The sequence below is a fragment of the Festucalex cinctus genome, chromosome 1, assembly GCF_051991245.1.
Source record: "Festucalex cinctus isolate MCC-2025b chromosome 1, RoL_Fcin_1.0, whole genome shotgun sequence".
Lineage (NCBI taxonomy): Eukaryota > Metazoa > Chordata > Actinopteri > Syngnathiformes > Syngnathidae > Festucalex > Festucalex cinctus.
The window spans coordinates 17288479-17314193 of NC_135411.1; the positions used below are offsets into that span (position 1 = coordinate 17288479).

Consider the following 25715-nt stretch of genomic DNA (forward strand, 5'->3'; position numbering starts at 1 on the left):
TTTATTTAAAAAAGCTAAGCTCTCCTGTAACATAAAATTGAGAATATTTATTGTGCAGACAATCAAAATCCAAAGTCAAAATAGGATTTCATTGTGAAAAGTAAACAAACTAACAACACTGATATTATAAATGTTTTATAGTACTGTATATTAATATACTTTAAACCTTATTGGCCACTCCTCCTGGCTGACATTCATCACAATTAGCGATATAACGATATCCAAACATCACGATACGGTAATTATGACAATATTGTGTGGAAGTTGGCGGTACAAAAAAAGTCAAAATATATATATATATATATATATATATATATATATATTTTTTTTTTAAAGTGCTTTTGTACATTGCATATAAATGCATATAAACACCTACAATCTCTAATAACACTTAATATTGAGGCGCTTACTTGCTAATGCATATTGAGATCCTCCACATCGACTCAGTTCACAAGCGTATTACGTTCCCCTTCATCTGACCAATAGCGTGTCTTTTAAACATAGAAGGGCCAAAACATGCCTTGTGAAAATTAAACTGCTCTAAAAATAAACTAGCCAACAGAGGGCGCTAGAACTGCACAAATGGATATCAACCCGATTTGTGGGATCGATGATTCTCAGTTTTGCTATTCAATGTGTTTTGATAAGGTGCAAAACACTCACGACTTGCAAACTGGAATGTGAAACTGCTTATTTCAAGCCTTGCCTTTACATTAAAACTTAATTTGTCATTCTATCAACTTTTCATAACACATGCCCAAACGTTTCAATTGTTCAGCACTTTTTGCACAAACGAACTGAATGGCAAATTTCATGTGTTGATTCATGAAGTGACTAATACATTTACTGGTTTCATTACAAATTGTATTTTAAGTCTTCAAGCTGTTCACATTTTTGACATCATGAGACCAAGATTTGCACTTGATTCAACATTACCTCACCATTGTGAGTATTCCAACACAATTGGGAAAAAAAAAAAAAAAAGAGGAAGCGGTCACTGAGCTTACAATGTCACTTAAAGTGTTAAACAGAATAGTCACAAAAAGGCACACAAATGGATTTATTGGCCAATTCATGGATCAAAATGCCTTTTGTGAATTTTGTCATTCAACTTTTCCTGAGTAGTGCATTGTGCATAATTGACTTTTTACGGTAAGTGCTTGTAAACAGAGTTGGGTCTCTGGAATGCCTGCCCACCGATCAAGTGTGAAATCTTATGGGAGCTGCCAATTTCAGCAAATATGTCTGTGACTGAGCCTTTTGTAAATTTAGCTAATTTACATAATTGCTGCTGCAAAAAGAGTGTCAACACCCATGACGTAGTTAGACTCAGAGATCTGCAATTGTCAAGTGTCGGATTATATGAAACACTACCGAGTCAACGTCAAAAGGTAAGCAGAGCTGCAATGTTAGCATAGATTATCTGACAGTGTTGCTAGTACTAGTATACTGAAACCCAGTACATACTCATAAGTTGGGCTAAGTTATCAATGTGGAGGTATTCACCATTTGGACGTCTTGTGCCAGCCACACTGCGCCACTAATTGACAGTATCATTTGGTAGCTATATGATTAAGTGCAATCTCCAAGAGGGAAAATAGCATAGATCGTGTAAAGGTGTTTGCTTTATTGAGTGGGAGGATATGGTTAGAGTAGCCAGTGGTGGCTTCATGCGAGCACCATTCATTTGCAGTCTGCATGCGGAGGGGAGAACATCGCCTGCTCCATCATCACTATCTAGTCTTGCAGCGGATTTCAGCTTGATTAATGCACAATCGGAGGAAATTGAGTTGAACACAGTTAAAATGCTGAATTGTGTTGTCAAGATATGAACATAGGGCCTTGATTAAGAGAGGCGATAAAAGCACGAAACCCAAAGAACTGTTCCAACAACACTTTAGTGTGCTGCATAATGCACAAAATGGCCTGTAGCTACCGTGCACATCTATTTTTAGCCTTAAAGTAGAGGCACTTAACATCCTCTGTCGGGAGGGCTTGAGTAAAGATGTTAAGAAATCACATTCCTTGTTTCAAAATCTACCCCGGCATAAAAACCAATTAAAAAAGTGTAATGAGGATGAGCGGCAACACTTGGCACCACGTGTGCTTCACATATCAAGGAGCCGCCGTTTAAAATGTGAATCTTTGCTGTCTATTCATAGCATTAGTGGCCTCTAAGTCACCGCATGTCAGCGTGGATTAAAATAGCCTACAAGGCGTAACAATAAAGAAACAAGACTACTGCAACCATACTTCAGTCACAACACCAAAACTTGATTTTCATTTCATAAAGATAAAACACTACAAAGTAGGGCTGCACAATATATTGAAAAAATATCGATATCGCGATTTGGCCTATGCAAAATACATATCGCAAAGACATTAGCTTATATGCTTGATATGGAATTTTATGCTTTTATCTGAATTTGACCAGTCAGACTGTCAGGTTTACCTGTTTGACATTTATTAAACATGACAAAAAAGGAGAGAAGACACTCAGTTCAAAGCTCGCAAGGAGAGGAACTGACTGATACAATTCACTACTGCACTCTCTGAAAAAAATCCCCTCCTCACCCTCTCTTTTTATTTGGTTTCCACGCCCATAGTTCCATGGGTGTTCCAACCCTAAAACATAGTTGGAACACAGTGTACTTAACAAAAATGTGCACTGCCATCCAAGACTTTATCAAGAGGTAATTACAATTAAGAATACATTGAATTTGATTATTTTGCCACATGAAAAAAAATGTAATTCTTACATTAGATAATAATGTCATTTCTTTAGGTACATGTTAAATATTGCAATAATATCAATAGCTATATTCAGCAACTATATAGCATATTTTTACAATACCGTGCAGCCCTACTACGAAGGAACAGGTACAAGCTTTGGGGAAATCAGCATAAAACTAAAGAGATAATGGTATGGTAATGATAAAAGATAATGGTTCAATTCGCTCTCCACTAGGTTGCTTCTGAAAGAAGTACAGTCCGCTATAGGAAAGTGAGCTCTATCCACACTTAACGCACTCTTCCAAGTGGCCCCAAAATTGATTCCTTTAACCTTAATTTCCCATATTCAAGCAAGAAAATGCAATCAAATGTAACTCATCAAGCATTAGCATTTGAATCACCTGTGGGACACTCCCGGTTTACTGTTTATCCCAAGTGTAAACCGGCAAGGGCAAAGTGGGAAAGCCTGTGTAAAAAAGGTCAACACCAGACGGGCAGTGCTGCCATAAACTCAGGGATTATACTTCAGTTTCATCCAATATGAGACGTAATTACGCAAAGCTTTAGGTGACATAACGGCCAGGCGACAGGATGCGCGCCGTTACGCAACGCCATTAAGTCAAAAGCCTTAATGAGGATGCGTCTTTGAGATTTGACAATCGTTGTGTTTTTGGCGGAAAAATCCACCCTGCGTTATGCGAGCCAGAGCGACTCTGCCGAAAATAGATGCATCGGTAGAAGCTTAGACTTGGAATTGCGGGCGATTTCATCAGAAAAGCCCAAGGAGCACAAAAAGACATTCAGCGTAAATAATGGCATACTGTAAAAACATAGCAATAGATTGCCTCAAGTCGCACATCATTACAAAATTACTCACTCTAGACCATTTGAACTGCTCGCGATTTGCCCCCCCCATGCTGCGGATTACTTCTCGTCGTTTTGTATATTTCTACAGTGCAACATGATTGAATGAATAACTGGCAAGGGGAGCGATCGCAATAATCATGACGCCTACACTGCCTTTGTGTGATGGTCCCGGAGCCTGCAATGGCCTTTTTTTTACCCTGTAGATTATATCTGCTCCTTCTGTTTATTTCAATTACGCAATATGCCACGTATTGTCAAAAACTGGCAATGAATGATCGCTTTACAGTGATTGTATGACACATCTACACTGTGAACACGTGCCTCTGTATGATCATGCTTTCCCTTTTTTTACCCCGTGGATAGGGATGCACAAAAACCATCTGTCTAATATCTATCCGATACTGCAAGAAAATGATGTAACATTAATCGGTCCGATGTCACTCAAATTACAACAACATTAAAAGTTGCCTCATACACGAACGTTGGCATGGTTACTGTCCTAAAAATTGTACAAATAATTTATTTGTGCTTTTGCATATTTAGAAAAGTGCTACAGTATAAAAAAACAATTTATTTGTAATATGGCAGTAGGTTTATTAAAGTTTTGGAATTTTTCATTTTAGTTTTTATTTCGTTTTGAGTTTTATTAAATTTAGTTAGTTTTAATTAGTTTTTAGGGTGGTTCTGTTAGTTTTTTGTATTAGTTTTAGTTCTTTAATAAATGCTTAGTTTTAGTTTAGTTAGTTTCAATATTAGTTTTAGGTTTTTTTATGTGTATTACTTGTGCGCAATATTTAAAAAACACCATGGGCGCGACATCATTACTGTATTCCGGTTTATATCAAAATAAATCTACTAAAGATCACATTTAAAATCATCCCCAAAGGCTGATGCATTAAATTAATTTCGAAAGACTAAAACGAAGGACATTTTGCTATAATATAGTTGGTTTCAGTTCGTTTTCTTTTTTAAAAAGCATCTTTGTTTTTATTTTATTCAGTTAACAAAATTGTTTTTCGAATTAAATTTTTTTCGTTAGTTTTAGTTTACTAAAATAACCTTTAATATCACCTGTGTTTTTCGACATCCTCCTTTCTTACTTTGACCATCTCCAAACATTTGTGTTTTTATTTTATTTGAACTGAGTCAAATGCCATTTTTAGTAAATGTCGTGGGCCACTAAAAAATGGACGGCGGGCCGCAAATGGCCCCCGGGCCGAAGTTTGGACACCACTGCTCTATTGCATATGTAGTCGGTAACATGGCGCCACCGTGCGCTATTTCAGAAATAACTGTGAGCCATATGTTAACGCTTAACGTGGCTTTATTTTTCCAGAACGGTTTATGTGAACCGCTCTAGACTGCGTCCAACTTGGGGAAACTCTGCATACCACAAAAAATGGGTGATCTGGAACCGCAAGCAGGAAATCAAGTAAAATCGGAACTGTTGCATTCTATTCATCCCGAAAACCTGGCTAACCGCTCAGATTCAAATCCAGATGCTTCAGCGCAATGAGAAAAACAGGCAGCAGCACAAAGTGAAGCTTTATTGCCAGATTATTCAACCCCGCTACATTGCTAGGAAAAAAAATCGAAATCTTTTTTTCCCCCATTAAAACTGCAACAACAGACACATTTGAAGTATACACACACAAAAAAAAAGTTATCTATCTGTATCGGTTTGGAGAAGCAGGAAGTTATCGATTATCTGATTCGGTGGGGAAAAAAAAACAGTTTTCGTGCATCCCTACCTGTGGCTTACTTCTATTAGGCAACAAGACAGTTCACCAATAACTGGCAAAGAATTATCATACAACAGAAATTGTTCAACATACTGCAGGCACGCATGTGCCCATGCTTCACAGACTATTCTTTGGATGTCATTGATTTTCACAGCTGCTCTCTTTATTGCTATTGTGAAAGGTGGCGTTCATCAACAATAATTGGTGAACATCAATTGCGTTACAGTTACTCGATGACAGCTTAACAGTACACAAAACAGGTGAATGGCGAGGCAGGGGCAGACAGGTCGGCAACTCAAAATCAATCAAACATGCTCGAGTGAAGAATCTAGCAAGCAATGGGCGACCTAATTGGGGACATTTAACTCATTCACTCCCAGCCATTTTCCCGTTCGCTCCCGGCTGTTTTACTGGATTTTGACTGATTTTGCAAGGCCCACAGAATATTGTGTTCAATTGCTATAAAAGCATGGATCCTACCAAAAGATTAAAGTCTCTTCTTTCATCAGGGGAAAAAAAAAAAAAAAAAAAGTATGTTTCTGTTTTGCAGCAATTAGCATTAGAAGAGAGCTAAGTTTCATCAGTTTTCACAAATCTATTTATCTATCTATCTAAATATATAATAAATAATATAAATTATATAAAAAAAAAAAATAAATATATATATATATATATATATATATATATATATATATATATAAAATATAAAAATATAAATATAAATCTATCTAATTGTAAGTAATTTAGCTTTTTTTCTAGATGGCCCTGGTTGATCTCCATTGCTCTGCTGCCACCTGCTGGCCGTTTTTGTAATAACTACCATTTCTGCAACCGTTCTTTGCAGTTGAGAGGCTGCATCAAAGCCTTCTGTATGCTCTAGCATAAAAAAAAGCAAAAAACAAAAAAAAACAAAAAAACGTATAAATACGTCTTTGGGACACTTGGAACATAAAAAAAAATTCGTATTTACACGTTATTGGGAGCAAATGAGTTAAATGGTGGGCATGGCTGGCTGACAGTGGAGCGTTACTAGAAATTGATAATGTGTGTGGTGGATTGTCTGAAATATTTCTAGCTGATCTATGTTTACATTACGCAATGTGCCAGTTACCATGAAAAACTGTCCCCAAAAAAAATTGCACTACAGTGACTTTTGGTGTGCCGTGGATCCGTGGTAGAGTGGTCGTCTCCCAACCCAAAGGTTGTGGGTTCGAGTCCATGCCATTGTGACCGCGTCAAAGTATCTTTGAACACGTTACTGAATCCTCAGTTGCTCCTGATGCTGAGTGATCAGTAGGTGAATGAGTAGTCAAATGTAAAGTGCTTTGATGGCTTCGTAAGGTGGAAAAGCGCTATCTAAATGAAGTAACATTTACCATCAGCGATGCACATATTCCGATGCCTACCGCAGACCTTTTCGAACTTGATTATATTTAATGTAGCATACGTCTCACAGCATTCAAAATACAAGTCCAATGTACTGGATTTTCAGTGACAAACGGGCCCGATTGTCTCTATTGTTTTGTCTACTGTAAAGCTAAAGGCAACTGAGGTGCTTAAACATCCATCAGCGCTAAATATACGTGCAAGTGGAATGGTGCTAATCAGGAAAAAAGCCTTAAAATAAAGTTCTATTTTAAGACGGCTCTGTGTTGAGTTGGAAGGGGCCCCGAGTAGCCACTCAATCTGCAGCGCGAGATGAGAGGATTAGGCGCTCATCAGAGACTCGGCTCAGGGCATATTAAATCAGACTGGCATATCTGAGCACCGCCTGTATTGATCTGAGAATGCTTCTCTTCCACTGCGAAGTGACCCAGATAGTCGGAACACGTCCCTACCAAACCCGGAGGCTCAACGCTGATTTTTCTGTTTTTTTTTGTTGTTGTTCCTGAGGCAATCCTCTAAGCTTGGAAAAGAGAGTATTAAAACTTTCATGGGGACTTATCAATGAGATGCTCGGGCATTAACGTAAAAACATCAGAGGCTTGGCTAAAATGCAATGAGACTCATACAGTGGGCTTTAAATCTGTATTTGGGCTTTTTTCTATACACATACACAACTGATGTCCTTAAAAAATAAAATTCGTCAGATCTGACTGATACTGTCACGTATTCATTTACAATATATTTTATTTGTTATTGCACTGAATCAGAACTGCACTGAAGCATACAGACAGCTGATCCTAGTTTTTTTTTTTTTATCATCCATTTATTTCATATGTTTAACTCATTCACTGCCTTTGACAAGTATACTTGTCAATTATATTTTTTAGAGCGGGGATAAATGGGGGAGAATCTGATTATGCTCCACAGTAAATGTCACTTGAAAACAACTTTACTGATGCCCAATGTCTCTTTTCTCATCCAACCACCGGTAGTTGACATCATTGCCCCATTTTATACGAATTAAACACAGTTTCATAGTCCATGGGAGAAATGGCTGTATTTTGGCAAACCTACATTTTTCTACTGTCAATTATAAAAGAACGGGACGAGGCAAAAAGTAGGGAGTCTATTCTGTCATGTGGTAGATTCGGTTTATATATAATTATTGACTGTAATATCGCGCGGGTATTAAAAATTTTGAAATTGTCTAAAATGGCTGGCAGTGAATGAGATAAATATCAGTGCTGTTAGTAGCGAATCTTTTTAAAATCTATTATCCTAATTGATTATTCCATCGAATAATCGAGAGTTCCTGTCTTCTTCTGGGCAAGTTTAGTGCATGACTGCCCTCTACTGGTTAAGTGATGAATGAACACCTAAAACCAAGTGGCCGGTTACATTTTGGAATAATTACAACCCAAGTGCTTTTCAGGATGTTCAGAACTTGCTTTCCTGTGTGATGGGGAAGCTCAATTTGCTGTATTGTATGATAAAAATTTTGAGAAATATCTACGCACTTTTGGACGTTACAGTCCGCTTGCATTGGGCCCAATTGGGGGCACTCACCCAGCAGATCCAGGAGTTGGAGCTTTGATGGGGGAAAAACAAACATCTGCTATGATGTAATTAGTATAACGAGGAGTGCACATAAAACATTTTGGCATGGTGAAATGAGCACCAGAAGTTTAACCCCCCGCCCCACAGTTTTTATTTTCTAATTCAAACAACCTACTGACACCAAGGCCAAGCAATGGCAGCTTGTTAAAACTATACAATTTACTGCCAACTGCTGTCCGCTCTTTTTTTTTTTTTTGCATCATGGACCATGGAAGTGCATGTTTTGGAATGTCTAAACTCCAGCACAGCAACACGGATTTCAAATCGTCGAAGACATGTATCTCTCCTGCACACATTTGGCCTACTTACAGCAAATGTATCGTTAGCTAGCCAACACAACGGTTGTTGATAAGCTTCTATACGATGGGCCGCAAGGGTTAACTTCAAAAGGTTTAAGATCCAGGCCTTGGCCAAAGTCTGTACTTTATTGTCGACAGCTTTGTTGAACGTTTGTTCAGACTAAATTTCTGCCTTATGTAGGCTCGGGAAAACTACCAATGCATTAATTAGAATCATCTTGCACAGAGGAGTTGTGCCAGATCAGCGGAAGTGTGGGAGAGATTTAGCTCAATTTGTAATGTCCATCCATCCATTTCCTGAGCCGCTGATCCTCACTAGGGTCTTGTGTCGGTGGCAAAAATAAAATAAAAAAACATAAGTGTAATTAAGATCATAGCGATGGATATTTTGCATTAGACGCCCTGTTCTACTTGTTTATTTATTTCCACAGTGCGTTCAAATACAGTCAATACCTAGTGATAAGCAATCATTACACTGTGAAAAATGGACTCCCTCAGAAGCTCAAAGCTTATAAAATGGGGTCCAACAACCCACCACCAACACAATTAACATTGCAACCCAATTAGGTTGATATCTACGGAGCCCCTTGAGAGAGCAAAATAGTTGAAAATGAATAAACGCAAAGTAGTAAACACCATTTTGCCTCAATTGCGTCAAGACACGACTGATCAATCAATTCTCCACCATGGATCAATCCTCAATGATTTATTTATTCATACTAGTCATGCTTCTCTCTAGTGCCCGTGATAAAACCAAATTAAAGAATTGTACATTGGGTTGACAGCTTCAGAACTCGGACAAAAATACCGATAATGCAAATCACAATCTTAACAGCGTCATCTCTTTTCCCCCAAATAAGGTCAATACGGCGAGATCGACACCCGTCGTAGGGTTGACTGATTACATGTGGCAAATGTGCCACTTTCCATTTTAACACCGATCAATTACAACAGGGTTCAAAAGGTCCTACCGAGTCAATAGTGCTTGCTGAATGAGATCAGTGGGAATTACCTCCACTGCTGTCTGTTGAGTCTTAAAATCTCATCTGGCTTCAAATCAAAACACAGCTAAAAGTACAATTATAGCTAATAATTGTTCCATGACTCTCAACCCGAACGGTTCCAAAAAAAAAAAAAATAGTGCACACTTTTACGGGAAATGAACAAATGGTGAGCTCATGGTCAGAAAAGCAAATGATGTCATAGCATCATAAAATGTTCAGAGCACTTAACGACTTCCACTCAAACTCGTCCGACGTCATCCAGCTCCTCCGGGACGTATTTGCTTGCTATCCAGGGGATGGCAAGGTGAGGTTATGCAGATACTTCATTCGTCCCCAAGGAAATTTGGGGACTTTTAATGGGTTGCTACAATTTGCTTTGATGAAGTTCTCTGTTGATTCATGTTAGCATTTTGGCTTAGTACTTTTCAAGCATTTGCAACTTTTTTTTTTTGTTGTTGTTACTTTTCAACAGTTTCATACATCTCCCTCAATTTGATGTGACAGCGTGGACCTGAGCCTCCAAGCTGCATGTGAACCAAATTCACTTAAAAACAAAAGATTTCACTCCAAAGGTCACTTTTGTGAAGTGTGCATGCAAAACACTGCTACCGTGAATCAAAACAATATCGCAAGAACAATAGCAGTAAGTGAATAATTTGACGAGCGACATTTATGTACAACAACAACAACAAAAAGTGCTTGCTCAACAACAAGGAATGAAAAGAGCTTTTTTGCTTTTGGCTTCTTTATGTTGTACAGTAGAGGTGTCCAAACTACGGCCCGGGGGCCATTTGCGGCCCGCCGTCCATTTTTTTGTGGCCCGCGACATTTGCTAAAAATGGCATTTGACTCAGTTCAAATAAAATAAACAAAACAAAAATGTTTGGAGATGGTCAAAGTAAGAAGGGAGGGTATCGAAAAACAGGTGCCATTAAAGGTTATTTTAGTTCACTAAAACTAATGAAAAAAATAAAACTAAAATTCAAAAAAACAATATTGTTACCGAAATAAAATTAAAACGAAAATGCTTTTTAAAAAACGAAAACTAACTGAAACTACATTTTATGTTTACAAACCTAACTATAACTATAATTATAGCAAACATGTCCTTCGTTTTAGTCTTTGGTATTAATTTAATGCATGAGGCTTTGGGGATGATTTTAAATGTGATTTTTAGTAGATTTATTTTGATATAAACCGGAATAATGACGTTTGAAAGTATGAAGTGACGTCATCTAGCAGCAGCCAATAGAAAAGCACCAAAAGATGACATTGTGCCCATGGTGTTTTTCTAAATATTGCGCACAAGTAATACACATAAAAAAAAAAAAAAAACTAATACTGAAACTAACAAACTACCGTAAGCGTTTTTTTTTTTTTTAAGAACTAAAATAATAAAAAATAACAGAACCACCCTGAAAACTAATAAAAACTAACTAAAATGGAAAATTCCAAAACTATCATAACCCTGCTGCCATATTAGAAATAAATTGCTTTATACACTGTAGTATTTTTCTAAATGTGCAAAAGCACAAATAAATTATTTGTACAATTTTTAGGACTAAATACAATTTAATTTCATAACATTATGTGGCCCTTGCGTCCTTCGGATTTTCTGTATGTGGCCCTCAAATGAAATAGTTTGGACACCCCTGTTGTACAGTGATGCTTGTTAGAAAGAGAAGGTGGAATATAAATGTCAAACAGTACAGGACTATATTTACTATTTATGAACAAAGCAAAAGGTATGCATGACTATGAAAAATGGCATCTGATGTGCAGAGAGTTGAAGACTACACATAAACAGTGTCCACGCCTCTGTTTCAATAGACGTCGAGATGAATAAATGCCTCATTTTAATAACAGCTGTGACGATTCTTAGTAACACTGAAGAAACGAGTCTCAATCAACCAAACAAACTGCAGCTTAACCAATGGCACGTGATTTTAAAAAAATAAATAAAAAAAAAGCCTCCTCTTAAATATGTGCCTCCTTTAAATAAATGATTTCTTCGTCGGGGAAACGATGCATTACTGCATGTCTTCAAACAGCGGCCTCTGCTCTAATAGAAAACAAGTAATAGGCAGGTGCATCCACTTGAATTAACACCTCTCCACAAACAGATACTCCATTTCATTAAATGCCTGGTGTGCAGAAAGCCACAAGAAATATGCTGCTTACCGTATGTCCTAAAGTAGCAGACGCCGCAATATTCCACGCCTTGCCTCAGTTTGTCAACAGGTGCATCCACTTGAATGAAATCCTCTACCTCAACAGCCACCTCAAATTATTACACTTAGGAGAAAAATTCCCTCTGTGAGACTTTAGGAATTACCATCCATCAATCGGTCGAAAAGGCCTTTACTCCAATACATACCTCCTTTTGAAGAAACAGTGTAAGCTGTGCCTTGGATCAAAACTTTTGAGTCTTCTGAGCAGAACAGCAACCACAGACTAAAATAAACATTGAATGTCGTGTTTATTTATTTATTTATTTATTTTTAATTCATTATTCTTTTTGATCACATCATCAGGGAAGTAAACTAGAACATCCTGTCCTGTGGAGACAAGATTCAGGTCTGTTTGTCTCTTACTTTCCCAACCTAAGAAGAGGCAGTCCGACAAAACAACCGCCCCACCGTCAAGCCGACTGACAGCACAAGTCGGGGATGCATCAGCCCGGACAAATTACATCCAGCCACATCCGACGAGGGACCGTGTCCTTCACTCGTGGCTCATATTACCAGAGTGCTAGATGGGAAAGAAGTCGAAAAAGGAGGCATCAAGATACCAAATAATTTTTCGCCATCTTCTAGCAGCCTCCAGACTGCAACTTAATGCATTTTTAAAATGATTTCCCACCCTCCGCAACCAAGCACACACGATACGTGTATAGGCTTCAGAGAGCACAATGTTGGCTGGTTATACCGTGCTGATCATGTGTGTTAGCAGAATTAGGCAAAAATTACACAAATAATTAAGAGAGAAATAAATAACTCTAAACCTACTGGAATTCACATACAAATTTAGAGTTTGTCTTGCTTTAAATGGATACAAGACTTTTGAAAAACTTACCAGCTATTCTGTGAAATGGCTCATTTCAACCCTTCCCTGAAAAAATTGTCAATTGATGTTGCGCGATTATGATTTTATAGTACTTTTTATGAATATTTTTGCATTAACTCATTCACTCCCAGCAGCCATTTTTTGCTCCCGGCTGTTTTCCTGGATTTTGACTGATTTTGCAAGGCCCACAGAATACTTTGTTCTTTTGCTATAAAACATGGAACCTAACAAAAGAAAACATATTTCTATCCGTTTCCATTTTTGTAGCAATTAGCATTATAATATAGCTACATTTCATTATTATTCATAAACCTGTTGAAAACACTGGCAAAAAAAGCTTGTTGCAACATGGCCTTGGTTGATGTCTTATACTCTTCTGCCAACTGCTGGCTGTTTTTTTTTTTTTTTTTAATAACTACCATTGCTGTTAACTATTGTTTTCAGTTGAGAGGCTGCATCAAAGCCTTCTGTATGCTCTAGCATACAAAAAAATAAAAAACATAAATATGTCTTTGGGAGAATGGTAATATTTAAAATAGAACGTATTTATACGTTTTTGGGAGCAGATGAGTTAAGTACAGTATCAGCCATTTTGGACAGTTACATGATCCTCGTGACGTATCGTGCGTAAAATACACACTGAATGACATGGCTGCCAGTGACAACAGACGAGGAATTATTGAATCCCACGGCGGACATTAAAGGTGGAATTATGCTTATAGCAAAGAAGAACTTCTTCAAAAGCACTACAGCCACAGAGGACACGCCAAACATTTGTGTCCAGCCAAAAATGAAGACGAAACCGGCCGAGAAGGAGGACATATTCAGCCCGCTGGCTCATAGCGAGTTGAAGTTAGGGAGCATGTTGCAGAGACTCAAATTACCAGTCAAGTCACCATTGACATTGTAAACTCTGGAAATGCAAGTTGTGGACGGTCCCTAACCTAGACGGTGAACATCTGGGTGACTTTTACTCTTCCAGGCCATGTTACATGTGTGCTTAGCATGCTTTAGCCCACGTATGAAAACCGATGAATACGTTAATGACAAAGTAGCTAGCTAGCCTAGAAATGTACAAACAAATTAAACAAATGAAAATACATTACTACACACACTTTACATTATGATTTGTTTTATTAATTTACGCTTGTTGAGGAACGATCCTCGACTTTTGCATTGGGGTTCAAGATAAAGACCATTCCTTGCCATCTACAGCCTCTTTCTTGTTGGAGCGCACACTATGATTGCAAAAACTTACACATACCAACACAAACACAGCCCTCCACAATTCCCCCCATCCAATTTTAACAATTAGGCTGAACCCTATGGCTGCCTCCCAACAAGTCACCTACTTTTGGGCTTTTGTTATGCTAAAAGCTAGCATTAGCAAAAAGGGTAGCATCAAGGTTGAGCCCAAAACAATCAACAAATCTTTCATCTCAATTAGGACAGGACGTTTTTTATTTTTTTTTATTTTCTGCATTTATGTGTGTCTTTATGCCGTAATAACGGCAACTTTGTGCAAAAATGACAAAAAATAAACATGACCATACCAGCTGATGTCTGCTTGAACTTGTCGCTCTTCTTCTTCCTCCATTTCCAGGGCTTGAGCAGGCGTCCGAGCGTGGCGAGCCTGCTCCGACATCGGATGGGCGGAGTGTGGGCGCCGGAGACCAAGGACTCGGATCGCATCACGGCCAGCCTCTCGACCTCCTCGGCTGCGAGGGAGCAAACGATAGACAAGGGAAGCTTAGACGAGGCCGAAAGGTGACGATATTGTGTTATCGGTGCCAAAAGAGCGAGCAGTAGATGCAGCACTTAAGCTCACGAGAGTCCAAGCAGCATGAATCTGGGCCAAGTCGCCTCCAGAATTCTCAAGTAACCGGATGAGCATGAAAAACAATCCTGGTCATAACAGACTGCATTAAAAATAAGCCAAAGAACCTACGGTACTATGTTGGTTCCACAAAAATTGAGAAACGCCGATTCTAATACACACCCCTAAAATGAACAGAATAAGCGTAAAAAATTTTAGACAAAACTATATTAAGGAATAATCCAAAGTAAAATTATTTGATTTAACAAAACAACTCAAAATAAACCCAAAAAATAAACACCCAAGATGGATAGATGGATGTATCAATTATAACTTTGGGGAAAAAAAACAAATAAACAAAAAAACAAAAAAAACAAAACAAAACAAAAAACACGACAATTAAAAAAATGCAATGGTTTTGAAAGCTGTTGGTAATTTTTGGACGCATCTATGTCAGACACACTTGAAGAGCCAAAAAGGATATGCTGCAAGTGTTTTACATAAATCTGCCAAGAAACTTTTAGCAAGCTAAACAGCACATCATCAAGAGGAACGCTTGCTGAGCTTCATTCAAAATTAAAAAGACGACACCCTTTAGAGTGCCGTGTTTGGTTACACATCAAAAATGGTTTCGTTACAACACGCAGTTGCAGCGAAGTCGTAGAACCTGAAGGCTTTAAAAAGCTCCCTATAGTAAACAGACAACCCGACAACTACACTCAAAAACATGATTGCGTGTGCAAGCTATTAAATCTTAATTCTGGCAGCTCTATAGGAATGATCACCAAATTCACCACCAACAAACACTCCAACAACTCTAGCTTGTATATTTCAAGTCTCATTCGCTACTGAATTACCTTTTAAAAAAAAAAAAAAAAAAAAAAAAAAAAAAAAAAAAAAGTTTTTTTTACAACTGTCTGCAATACACAGTTAACCTCCACTACATCTTCCCTGTTTTCAAAAATGTAGAAATTTTGGATTGTTTTTATGTTAGATTATTGACTTCAGTGTTTAGCCATGTAGGACTACCCTCTACATGGCATTAAAACAAACTAACACAGCTATGCTTCAATCTATCCTACTTCTAATCTATAAAATTCCAAACAAATAAAAAATTTGACAAAATGTTTAGCCATGCATTGGTCTTCATAACCTCTTCAAACCTCGTGTTCAAATACTACAATTTTCAGCTTTGTTTTACGCTAACAGCAAGGTCGGCTAAGTATTAGCAACCAAGATAGCATAGCACAAAACGCCAAGACACTCACACAATTGTCATTTGCACATAGTGGAGTTAGTGTACAATATGTACACATGACTAACCACAATATGCTTGCCTTTAACGCTGGCCTGTCTCTACATAGTTTAACATAAAGAGTTTGTCTTCTTACGTGCTAGCATCGAGTGATGACGCTTAGCTTTAGCAACCAACACGGTGGGGACCAGCAACATATTTACTGCAAGATAGATGTTTTTAAAGCACAATTTAATGAAGCTCATCTTCCCAGCATCAAAACTAATCCTTATAGTTATTATTTGGTCTGTGTTAACCAACGCAAAACCAACATAAACTAATATTTTAAACTTACCACGTGCTATTAGATTTAATCAACTTCAAGAATCCAAATCCAAATTTGTCGCTACACAGTGAGATTAAACTAAAAATAGCTTGCGGTGTGCCTGTTTGTTTGTTTTTACACATTTGCTTGTCTTAAATTTATTACATTGCTAACAATAGCTGCCTTGCATGAAACACAGCATTAAAAGTAGTGATAGACTGATGTGTTTTTTTCAAGGCCGATGCCGATACCAAATTAGTAGTAATCAAGGAGAATGATAACCGATATTTCAAGCCGATATTCATTTGCAGTAAAAGAAGATATTGGCGTCATTTTTTTTATTTTTTTATTTTGTACAGCTGATATTCGTTTGAAGTAAAAGTGAAAATGTTAGCGTCAGAATTAAAAAAAAAAAAAAAAAATGGTTCTTTTAATTTTAAACATATAAAGAATTGACAGTTTTGTTTAAAAATGAAAACAATAATTGCAGGGAGCTTCCAGGGTCATCAGCATGTGTTAAGTTAAATTAAAAACTAAGTACCGGTAAGTAAATGGTTCCCTAACGTTTTCTACTGTGTAAAAAAAAAAAAAAAAAAAAAGTTAAATTAACAAATTATTTTTTAAATTTTCCAAAATAAAATGTGGAGAGAGTTCCCAGTGTAAGCATCATTTTTTTTAATACAGTAGAAATTTAAATAAATCGTTCATATGAAGTACCCTGTATCTCACTAAGCGACAACTGCATGCGAATGTAGCTAATTTGGGTATTCGTAAGGGTTCGTAAAAGGTTTCAAAAGATCTTTGCAGACAGTGGAAAATTGTCTGAACATGTTTGAAAAGTCTTTGCGGCAACACTGTCTGTGAACATCTCACAAATCCTGATGAAAACCCGAAATTTGACAAGTTCGCACGCATTCACCGCTCAGTGAGATACCAGCTTAAATCGGCTTTCAGATTCATAAAAAGGCACTGATATTTGTCAAAATGCAAATATCAGCACCGATAATCGGTCCATCCCTAATGAAAAGCAACACCTAACAATTCCGTAGGATAAAAATACATCTTGGCTTTGACACGTTCACATTGAACTTTAACAAAGCCAGTTAATCTCCATTAACACCACCAACTACACTGTGTTGAGCCCTGCCTGCCTCAAATAGTGAAAACCTGCAAGTAACTTGAGTAAATTGTCTTTGACACATTTTTGCATCAACTGATTTTTGTGGTTGACACAACAGAGTTGCTTGACTACTTATGTCCAAATGAAACTCCTTCACTCAGTGAATAGGTGAGCTTTCAGCAAACAACAGTGGACAGATTCACATTAATATATATACAGTATATAAAAAAATAAATAAAAATAATCCGCCAATAGGCAAGGGTTTCCTACTGTTTCCAAGCCATGAGACAGTACATTTCCCTTTGACGGCGATGCTTCAAAGCAATATGAAATGCTCTGCCAAACAAAATGGAAAACGCTGACATAATCAGCGACCTCTAGCCAAGTGTGAAATGTGCGCCAAGGTCAGCACATCACTCGATTTGATCACACTCGACACCAGTAGCTGGTTGTAATTACGTCACAGTCGCTCCCGTGGTGTTTGCCAACACAAACATATCACTTCAGAGGCCTGTCAGCCACCACCCTGAGGTGTTGTGGCGGGACAAGTCCAAGTCATGCAACGGAGCTCACAGGCTCACGGCCCATTACTTGACTGGTCTGCTGCCTCACGGCCAACGTTGGGAGACGAAAGGCCACCATCGTGTCGCCTGATAAATAACACTGCGGCATTGGCGATTGAATCCAGGCCGAATTCAAACAACTTCATTAAAATGCTTTGAAGGAGATCGGAAGGAAGTCATTTACGAGCATCCAGCATCTAATCAATAAACAGCAAGGGTTCAAAAAAAAGAATCACACCCTCAGCACGAGTTCATTGCGTGACATTAAACTGTCAAAAGATGTTGGTGAGCCAAAATGGCAAAAAAAAAAAAAAAAAAAAAAAAAAAAAAAAACTCCATTGATACATGACTCACAGTTCTGAGCACAATCACTTAATGAGTGCTCATCGTTTTGGTAATGTCATGACATCATCGCTGCTTTTTTGTGTATGACCTCACCACTGACCTTTCGTCTAATATCTGTAAGAGCTATTGTCAAAAATATTTGTCAAAAGTCTAATATTTTAGAACTTAAAAAGGGTCAAAATTATTTTTTTTTTAAAATATATAAAACACCACTGCTGTGAGCAACATTATTTTTTCAGTTAAAGTTCTCAATAACATAGAAATGCTGAGACTAAAAAAATGCTTAAAAAATATAACTAGTATAGTTATTTAAAAATATATCAATGTAATACAGTAAAATAAAATTTACATCATGGGAAAAAAAATCCCAATATACGCTAAAAACTAAAAATGATTTGAAAAAATGAAAAATCTGAAAGTACAACCTAAAAAATAAAAATGTGATGATAAAAACTACAAACTTAAGAAAATAAAGATCTAATAATGATGAAATGCAGAACAAAATATATATACAAGCTTAAAAACGTTTTAACTGTAGTGACACTAAACTATGGAATACTCGCAATAAATATAATTCCATAAAACAAACAAACGTATAAAATAAAAAATAAATGAATGGTACATAAAAACACACAAAAATAAAATAAAATAGAAAATAAACACAAAGACGCTTCCACTCATCAAACAGCAGAAAAAAACAGAGGGGAAAAAATGTCCTGATTTTTAAGGAAGGTGATCATTATCATTACAAAGCAAAACATAAAAATGTTTGCACCCCAAGATGGCTGAGAAATGATGTCACGAGACTCAAGTGGAAATGGCTTAAAGAAGCCTTGGAATCAATTGAAGCGTCTCCATCTGTCAAAATAATTGTTGTTTTCATACCGGCAATCCAACTGGTAGCAGGTAAGCGCAACATAACCAAATATGAAGTTGTATTGTACGAATGCATTGACCGAACGCGTGGTACACATGCAGCGATGTGAAGACGACGATGATGATGATGAGGAGGAGGGGGAGTGTGTGTATCCTGTACGTAGGCGCCGCAGGGCGCCCCGTGGGTGTTCGCACGCCGCCGGCCCACGCACCCGCTCAACTCACTCACCGTCCAGCGTGTCGTTGCCGCGGCTGCAGTTGCTGCAAATGTGCTTGATCTCCTTGCCGATGTGACAGTGGATGGCGAAGGGCGTGTTGTTGTTGTTGTTGTAGTGCGCGTCGGCGGCGTGCTGGCCCTTCTTGCCGCCCAGGGACATGATTCGAGCCAGGCTGAACGCGTTCTTCTTGGGCTTCTCCGCGGCGGCCAGGGCCGCGGCCGGGGGCGCGGGCGCCGAGCCGTGCCGGGCGAGCCACCAGGCGCCGTGCATGGCGGTGGGCGCGGGCTCCGCGCTCGGGTAGTGCGCCGTCTTGAACATTTCGCTTCCGGCCCTGCTGAGGGAAACGTGGAGCGCGAGTGCGACTTGACGGACGGCAGTGCGGAGCTGCAGTCTGCGGTTAGTCTATTGTGGCTAATCCACCATCGGGGAGCAGAGCAGCGCGCCTCGCTGATTGGCTGAGCCGTGCGCGCCTCTAATAGGCAAGCGCAGGCAGGCCAGCTTATTATGCCTGGTCACGTGAGAAACGTGCACGCGCGCACGTACCAAACTTGCACGGAGGGGTGCGTGGACGACAATCGGGTCAAGCAAAACAGTTGATAAAGCGATTAACACGTTAGGTTTTATTCATTTATTTTTATGTATCACTTTATTACACGCATTTCTGTGTCGTTCAAAGCTGATTTCTATTTTGTTATTTATTTAAAGTAATTTTAATGAAGTGATCACAACATTGAATCACTGTTGTTCGCAAGGGATAGGAACTGTGCCACGAATCGTGATCCCCCCACCCCCCGACCTCATAAAAGGTATCTGTCAATGCATTATAGACACCACGAGATGGTGGCAAAGCATTTTAAAACAGGGGATCATAAAGCATCAACACCATGCATCCAGTGATAATTTCGTAGAAAATTGTTGTCATATTTTTTGTCATGAAAAAATTTTCCATATGAAAATGAAACAAACACTAAAATAGAAGAAGCCATTCATTGAGCCGATGATGATAACTAAACTGACTGAAATTTCGTTCATGACAAAAATTAGGGCTGTGTAATTAATCCAAATTCAATTACAATTTCAATTATTACACTCCACAATTACAAAAGAAGTATAATCGTAAACAAAAATAAAAGATTATCAATACTAATTTTGAGTTGTTTAAATTCATATATTTGCACTTTTTTATTTTATTTTAAAATGACTAATTTATTAAATCTTGTTCGGTCAGAAAGGAACTTGCATATTATATTAATTATAGTGTTTTAAAAAAAACAATTTGTCTAAATATTTTTTACATGTTTAAACATTTTATTGTTTTGTACTAAAAAACAAATTATTGTACTAATTAGTGTTGTTCCGATACCGATACTGGTATCGGCAGAGGTGCCGATACTGCATAAAAACAGTGGTATCGGTATCGGTGACTACTCACAAGTAACATGCCGATACCATTAATTCCAACGCTAATATAGGATTTTGGATGCTGCATCTTGTGTCTTGCTCGTGCACAACATTCGCTGATAATGACATGTTCACTGCATGCCGATCTAAGATATCCTATTGGCCCTTGAATGCTCTGAACCAATGGCAGGACAGCTTTTTGATGTTGAGGAAAAAAAACAAAAACTTATGGTATCGGTATCAGCCGATACTGCAAAGCTGGGTATCGGTATCGGGAGCCAAAAAACGGTATCGGAACAACACTAGTACTAATCGTGATTTCAATATTACCAAATTAATCGTGATTAATATTTTCTTCATAATCAAGCAGCCCTAACTAAAACGAAAATGAAAACAACAATGAACAAAATCTAATCAGAAGAATCAGAAAAAATATATAAAAAGGAAGCTGTTCACTGCACTTTATTTAATGGTCAAACATGTTTACAGTTATTGTGCAGCTGTAAAATTAATCTCCGGCAATTATACACTTTTTTTTAAAATTTAGGTGAAAACTAAGTTTTAAGTCTGCATATAATTGTAAGTTTGAAATGTTTCATTGAAACAAAGTTGAATAAAGAGACCGTTGTGTTACATGTGTCTTGTGTGCTAATTAAACTAGTTACAAATAGGTGTGTTATAATATTCTGTATAAATGATAAAAGTTGAAATGTATGCTGAAGGAAAACATCGACTAAACTAAAATTGCGCTTTTAAATCTAAAAACCATCAAGAATCCACAATAAGGCGACAAAGTCATACATTTAAGGCTTTGACCTTTTTTTGCACAGTATTTACTGTATGTATTAAGTGCATAAGTATAGATCCGCCTCTGCAAGGCTGTGGTTTTGTGCTGTCCAACTGCAGGTCCAAGGATGACAACATGGACACCTGCAATGCAAGTGACACAGTTCAGCGCAGGTCACTTGCACTCGCATAGGTTAAAATGGAACATAATGACTTTGACACTACAACAATGTGGCCGGGACCAAAATGGACACCCCTCAAGGCTACTACGAATGGAGAAATAACAATTCATAAAAATAAGCACATGATGCACGCACCCACCACCGAAACCTTGGCCGGAATTAGCATTGAACTGCTTTTGGTCAACCTTGATAAAGATGTCAAATGCCATAAACACTAAAGTCAACCCAGTTTTCAATCGCTCTGTTCTACAAGGAACTGGCCCACACGTGACCCACTTCTACCACAGTTTGCTACACACACTTGACCCATATCTCTACTCAGAGATTTTATGTTAATAATAATAATAATAATAATAATAATAATAATGACGTGAGCTTGTCTCATATAATTTTGTGTGTGTATATATATATATATATATATATATATATATATATATATATATATATATATATATATATATAGACTATTATGTTCTGGCGTTGGATCCCAAAAACGCAGACACAAATAAGATTTTAACTCTTTATTCACATAATATCGAGAGGCGTAGAACAAACTTGACTAGACGAGAAACAACGAGAATGTATCGAGAATCACGAGACGCTAAGCTAACTTGGGCTGTGGAGGTGCACAGAGGAACAGAGGTAATAATCCGACAAAAACCCTTCTCAGACAGGTTTATATAGGCAGCGAATCGATCTGATTGGTTGTGGCTAGACAGGTGGGTAACAGGACTGACATGGAATTATTTGATTGGCTGTTGACCAGATAAAGAGATTAAACATTCTGACATCACATAGCGTCTTACCAGTTGAAACTCGATGCTGGTTACATCAGTTCAAAACAGACACTTGACCTCACGGTCATGACCCAAACATAACCCTTGCATGACCCTAGTCATGACAGTAAACATAACCCTTGCATGACACTAGTCACGACAGTAAGCATAACCCTTGCATAACCCTAGTCATGACAGTACCCCCCCCCACAAAGGACGCCTCCTTGCGGACCCCTAGGTTTAAACATAACCCTTACATGATCCTAGTCATGACAGTAAGCATAACATAACCCTTGCATGACCCTAGTCATGACATATACAAGTCAGATTTCCAATACTTTTTGTGTTCCAACAATCAAAACATCTACTTGGTGATGTGTCCGTGCACCACATATACACATGATAGTGTATTACACCAGTGTTTTGTGGCAGATGATCATGGGTGCAACAGAAAATTACTTTACTTCATTTGTTTGTTTTTTTACAAACATTCACTTTCATTCATAAACTGCCAATGGCCGCAGTTTACGCTGAGTAACAACAAGCAAACTAGGTAACGGTTAGCCACTAAACAGCCGGCACTATGCAGAGCAAACAATGGCAAAATCAACACACTAACCCGCAAAATTTTTAAAATATTAAGTGATACTGTCATGTTCATCTCCAAATTATTGGATTGGGGGATAGTCTGACTATCAGAATCTGAGCAATTGGGATTATCCACAATTAACCACAAACTGTCAAGCTACACAACCACTGACACTGCAATGCCTCACTTATTTATGAAGCGCAAGAGGGACAACATACATGAATATATGCGAGCAAAGTAACAAACAAGCGCCCAGGGGGGTAGATTCATCCAAACCAAAGCCTACAGAAGCAGCATTGGGAGCTTGATCAGCACTTCAAATAGCTCAGCCTCATTTGAGAGGCGCATTAAATATTCCCTATAGGAATTGGTGGTACTTTATCAGCAGTTGTGGGTAATTGTTAACGCTGGTGTCAAACAGAGAGATCAGACAAGCTGATCATGTTTCACAGAAGAAAATTCTCATGATAAACTTAAAAAGGATGAGGCGTTTATCCAGATACTCTGACTTTCCCCACATAAAAAAACAAAAAAAACATGTTAAGTTGATTAAAATCTTTATCATCCATAGATGTGAAGGTGTCACTATTTCTATACAGTACGTCCTGTATGTTAATTGTAAGCCTAATGAGGACAAGTGCAATAGAAAATGAATGGCTCTTATATTGAGAAAATTCAAGTGACACAAGTGCATTTAAGTCTGACATTGCTCCCCCAAACTAGTTTAAACCGGCTTCCATTGTTGCGGTGCAGGTTTTAATCGAGAAAGAAAAAAAAGAGAAAAAGTTGTGAGTGGAGACAGCCTGTCACTACAAATCTGTTCCTTCTGTCCATATCGCTCTGTCCCTACCCATCTGTCATTCTCACCCTGCATGCATCCACACTACTCGCTCATGTGCTGCATTGCTTAAACTATATCTTACTTTATCCACTAAACCCCCGATGCACACTTGTTGATATTCATCTATATGAAGAAACTGATCATGCAATAATTTCTCACTATCAGCAACTTAGGAAACAAAAATGGCAAACACTATTTCTATAAATAGCCGCAACTGTTTACATTTTCAAATATTCATTTCAACAACATTTCTAGGAAATCGTATTGTTACATCTTGGTAAGATATTTTTAGGGCAGGCCCTCGATCTACTGATGTGGTCCTTGGGGGCTACCTGCTGCCCACCGGCACCAGGTTGGTGACGCCTGATCTACACAAACTTTGCATTGTCATTTCACCATTATATACCCTACATTTCTCGTACCCCCTAAAAGAGAGGGGGAGGGGGGGTTTGTTGTTGTTTTTTTGTTTTTTTCCTTGCAGCTCAGTACATCCGGTAGGTATGCATATCATTCTATTGCTTCAAACAGAGCAAAACTCATGCAGCGTCACTTCACTCACTCCAAAAAGTAGCCTTTACAATGCTGCCACCTAGCAGGCCATATTAGTAATTTCAACAAACCCTTGCAAATACTGTAAAGTGCAGTCCATTCCGCTGCAACTATTTTAATGTATTTTAAGTTTACAAAGAAAATGACGGTTGTTCGAATAAAAATAAAATTAAATAAATAAATAAATAAATAAAACGGGCCTCATTGAAGCGTTTGAACATGATGTCAAGTACAAAATCCAGATTGGCTGCCGTTACTACTACTACTACTACTACTGCTCAAATTACGTTAGTTATCTTGCATGAAAACTTCAAATATTCAAAATGCAATTAGCCTTCTACTAGTAACAAAGACGATGTTGCTATCAACAATATTAATTCGAGATTGTTACACTTAGTTTGCAAATGTTGAATCCGCTCATATAGTCGAGCTCTTGTTCACCAAAATATTCCGGATAGTCATTTTACCTTTTAAATGATAAATCCGCTTTCCATATCTACGCCCAAAAGACATTCGTAATATCCATAACGTGATTGTTTCCACTCCACTGACTGCATTAAAACAAATGTACAGTACTGACGGTGTAAACAGCTCTTTTAACGCATCCCTGCGTGATGACGTCATTGCATAACGTAGATTGACTAAGTCGCCAATCGCCATTTTACTATAGAATCATCTAGTAGCATGAATGAACTGCATTCAACTTGATTGTTCACCTGCCTGTTGCTGCAGAAATGTCTCCACCTCACCAGAGGGCAGTGGCGCTTCATGGACTGCTTCTACTTTATGCACATTGCGATTGAATGGGCTCTTTACAGAGCCCGACTACTTCCTGAACTGAATACCACACCTTTGTTTCCTGTCTTTCATGAGTGGACAAACTGATTAATTCAGGTGTGTCTGGCCAATGTTGTTGTAGTTACTGAGATCATGCACACCTGGATTAATCAGCTTGTCCACTCATGAACACGAAGATGGAATAGGCTGCCAACAGAAGTGAAGTCAGCCCCGAGTGTAAATGTTTTTAAATCCAGGTTAAAAACTTTGATTTTTTCTTATTCCTTTGATTAGGGACTTTTAAACAGCTTTAATTAAGTGTTTTTTATTATTTTAAACTTCCTTATGTTAAATGTTTTAAAGTTTGTTGAATAATGTTTTAAGATTGTTATTGTATGTTCTTTTTTTTTTTTTAGTAAATTTTGTAACCTATTTTCATTTATTTTTATTCCTCTGAATGTTAACTACTGTTTCTTGATGCTTATGTGTTGTCTTTCCTTGTGTAAAGCACATTGAGTTGCCTTGTGTATGAAATGTGCTATACAAATAAACTTGCCTTGCCTTGCCATGAAAGACAGGAAATGAAGGACTGGTGTTGAGTTC

The 25715-nt window shown here is 37.9% G+C and overlaps 1 protein-coding gene across 8 annotated transcripts in view; it reads right to left on the bottom strand.

The window, feature by feature from the left end:
- LOC144017954 (phosphatase and actin regulator 1-like) overlaps positions 1 to 25715 on the bottom strand; it is a 67810-nt gene that overhangs the window by 29076 nt on the left and 13019 nt on the right. For 2 of the 8 annotated variants that reach the window (XM_077519997.1, XM_077519971.1), the window contains exons 1-2: positions 19223 to 19691; positions 14268 to 14432 (exon numbers count right to left, since the gene is read on the bottom strand). In XM_077519997.1, the coding sequence (XP_077376123.1) occupies positions 14268 to 14432; positions 19223 to 19529 (472 nt within the window). In that variant the 5' untranslated portion in view covers positions 19530 to 19691. Of the gene's footprint in view, positions 1 to 14267; positions 14433 to 19222; positions 19693 to 24802; positions 24898 to 25055; positions 25146 to 25715 lie in introns of those variants that run through there. The other 6 variants (XM_077520003.1, XM_077520028.1, XM_077520019.1 and 3 more) reach the window with 5 other exon arrangements.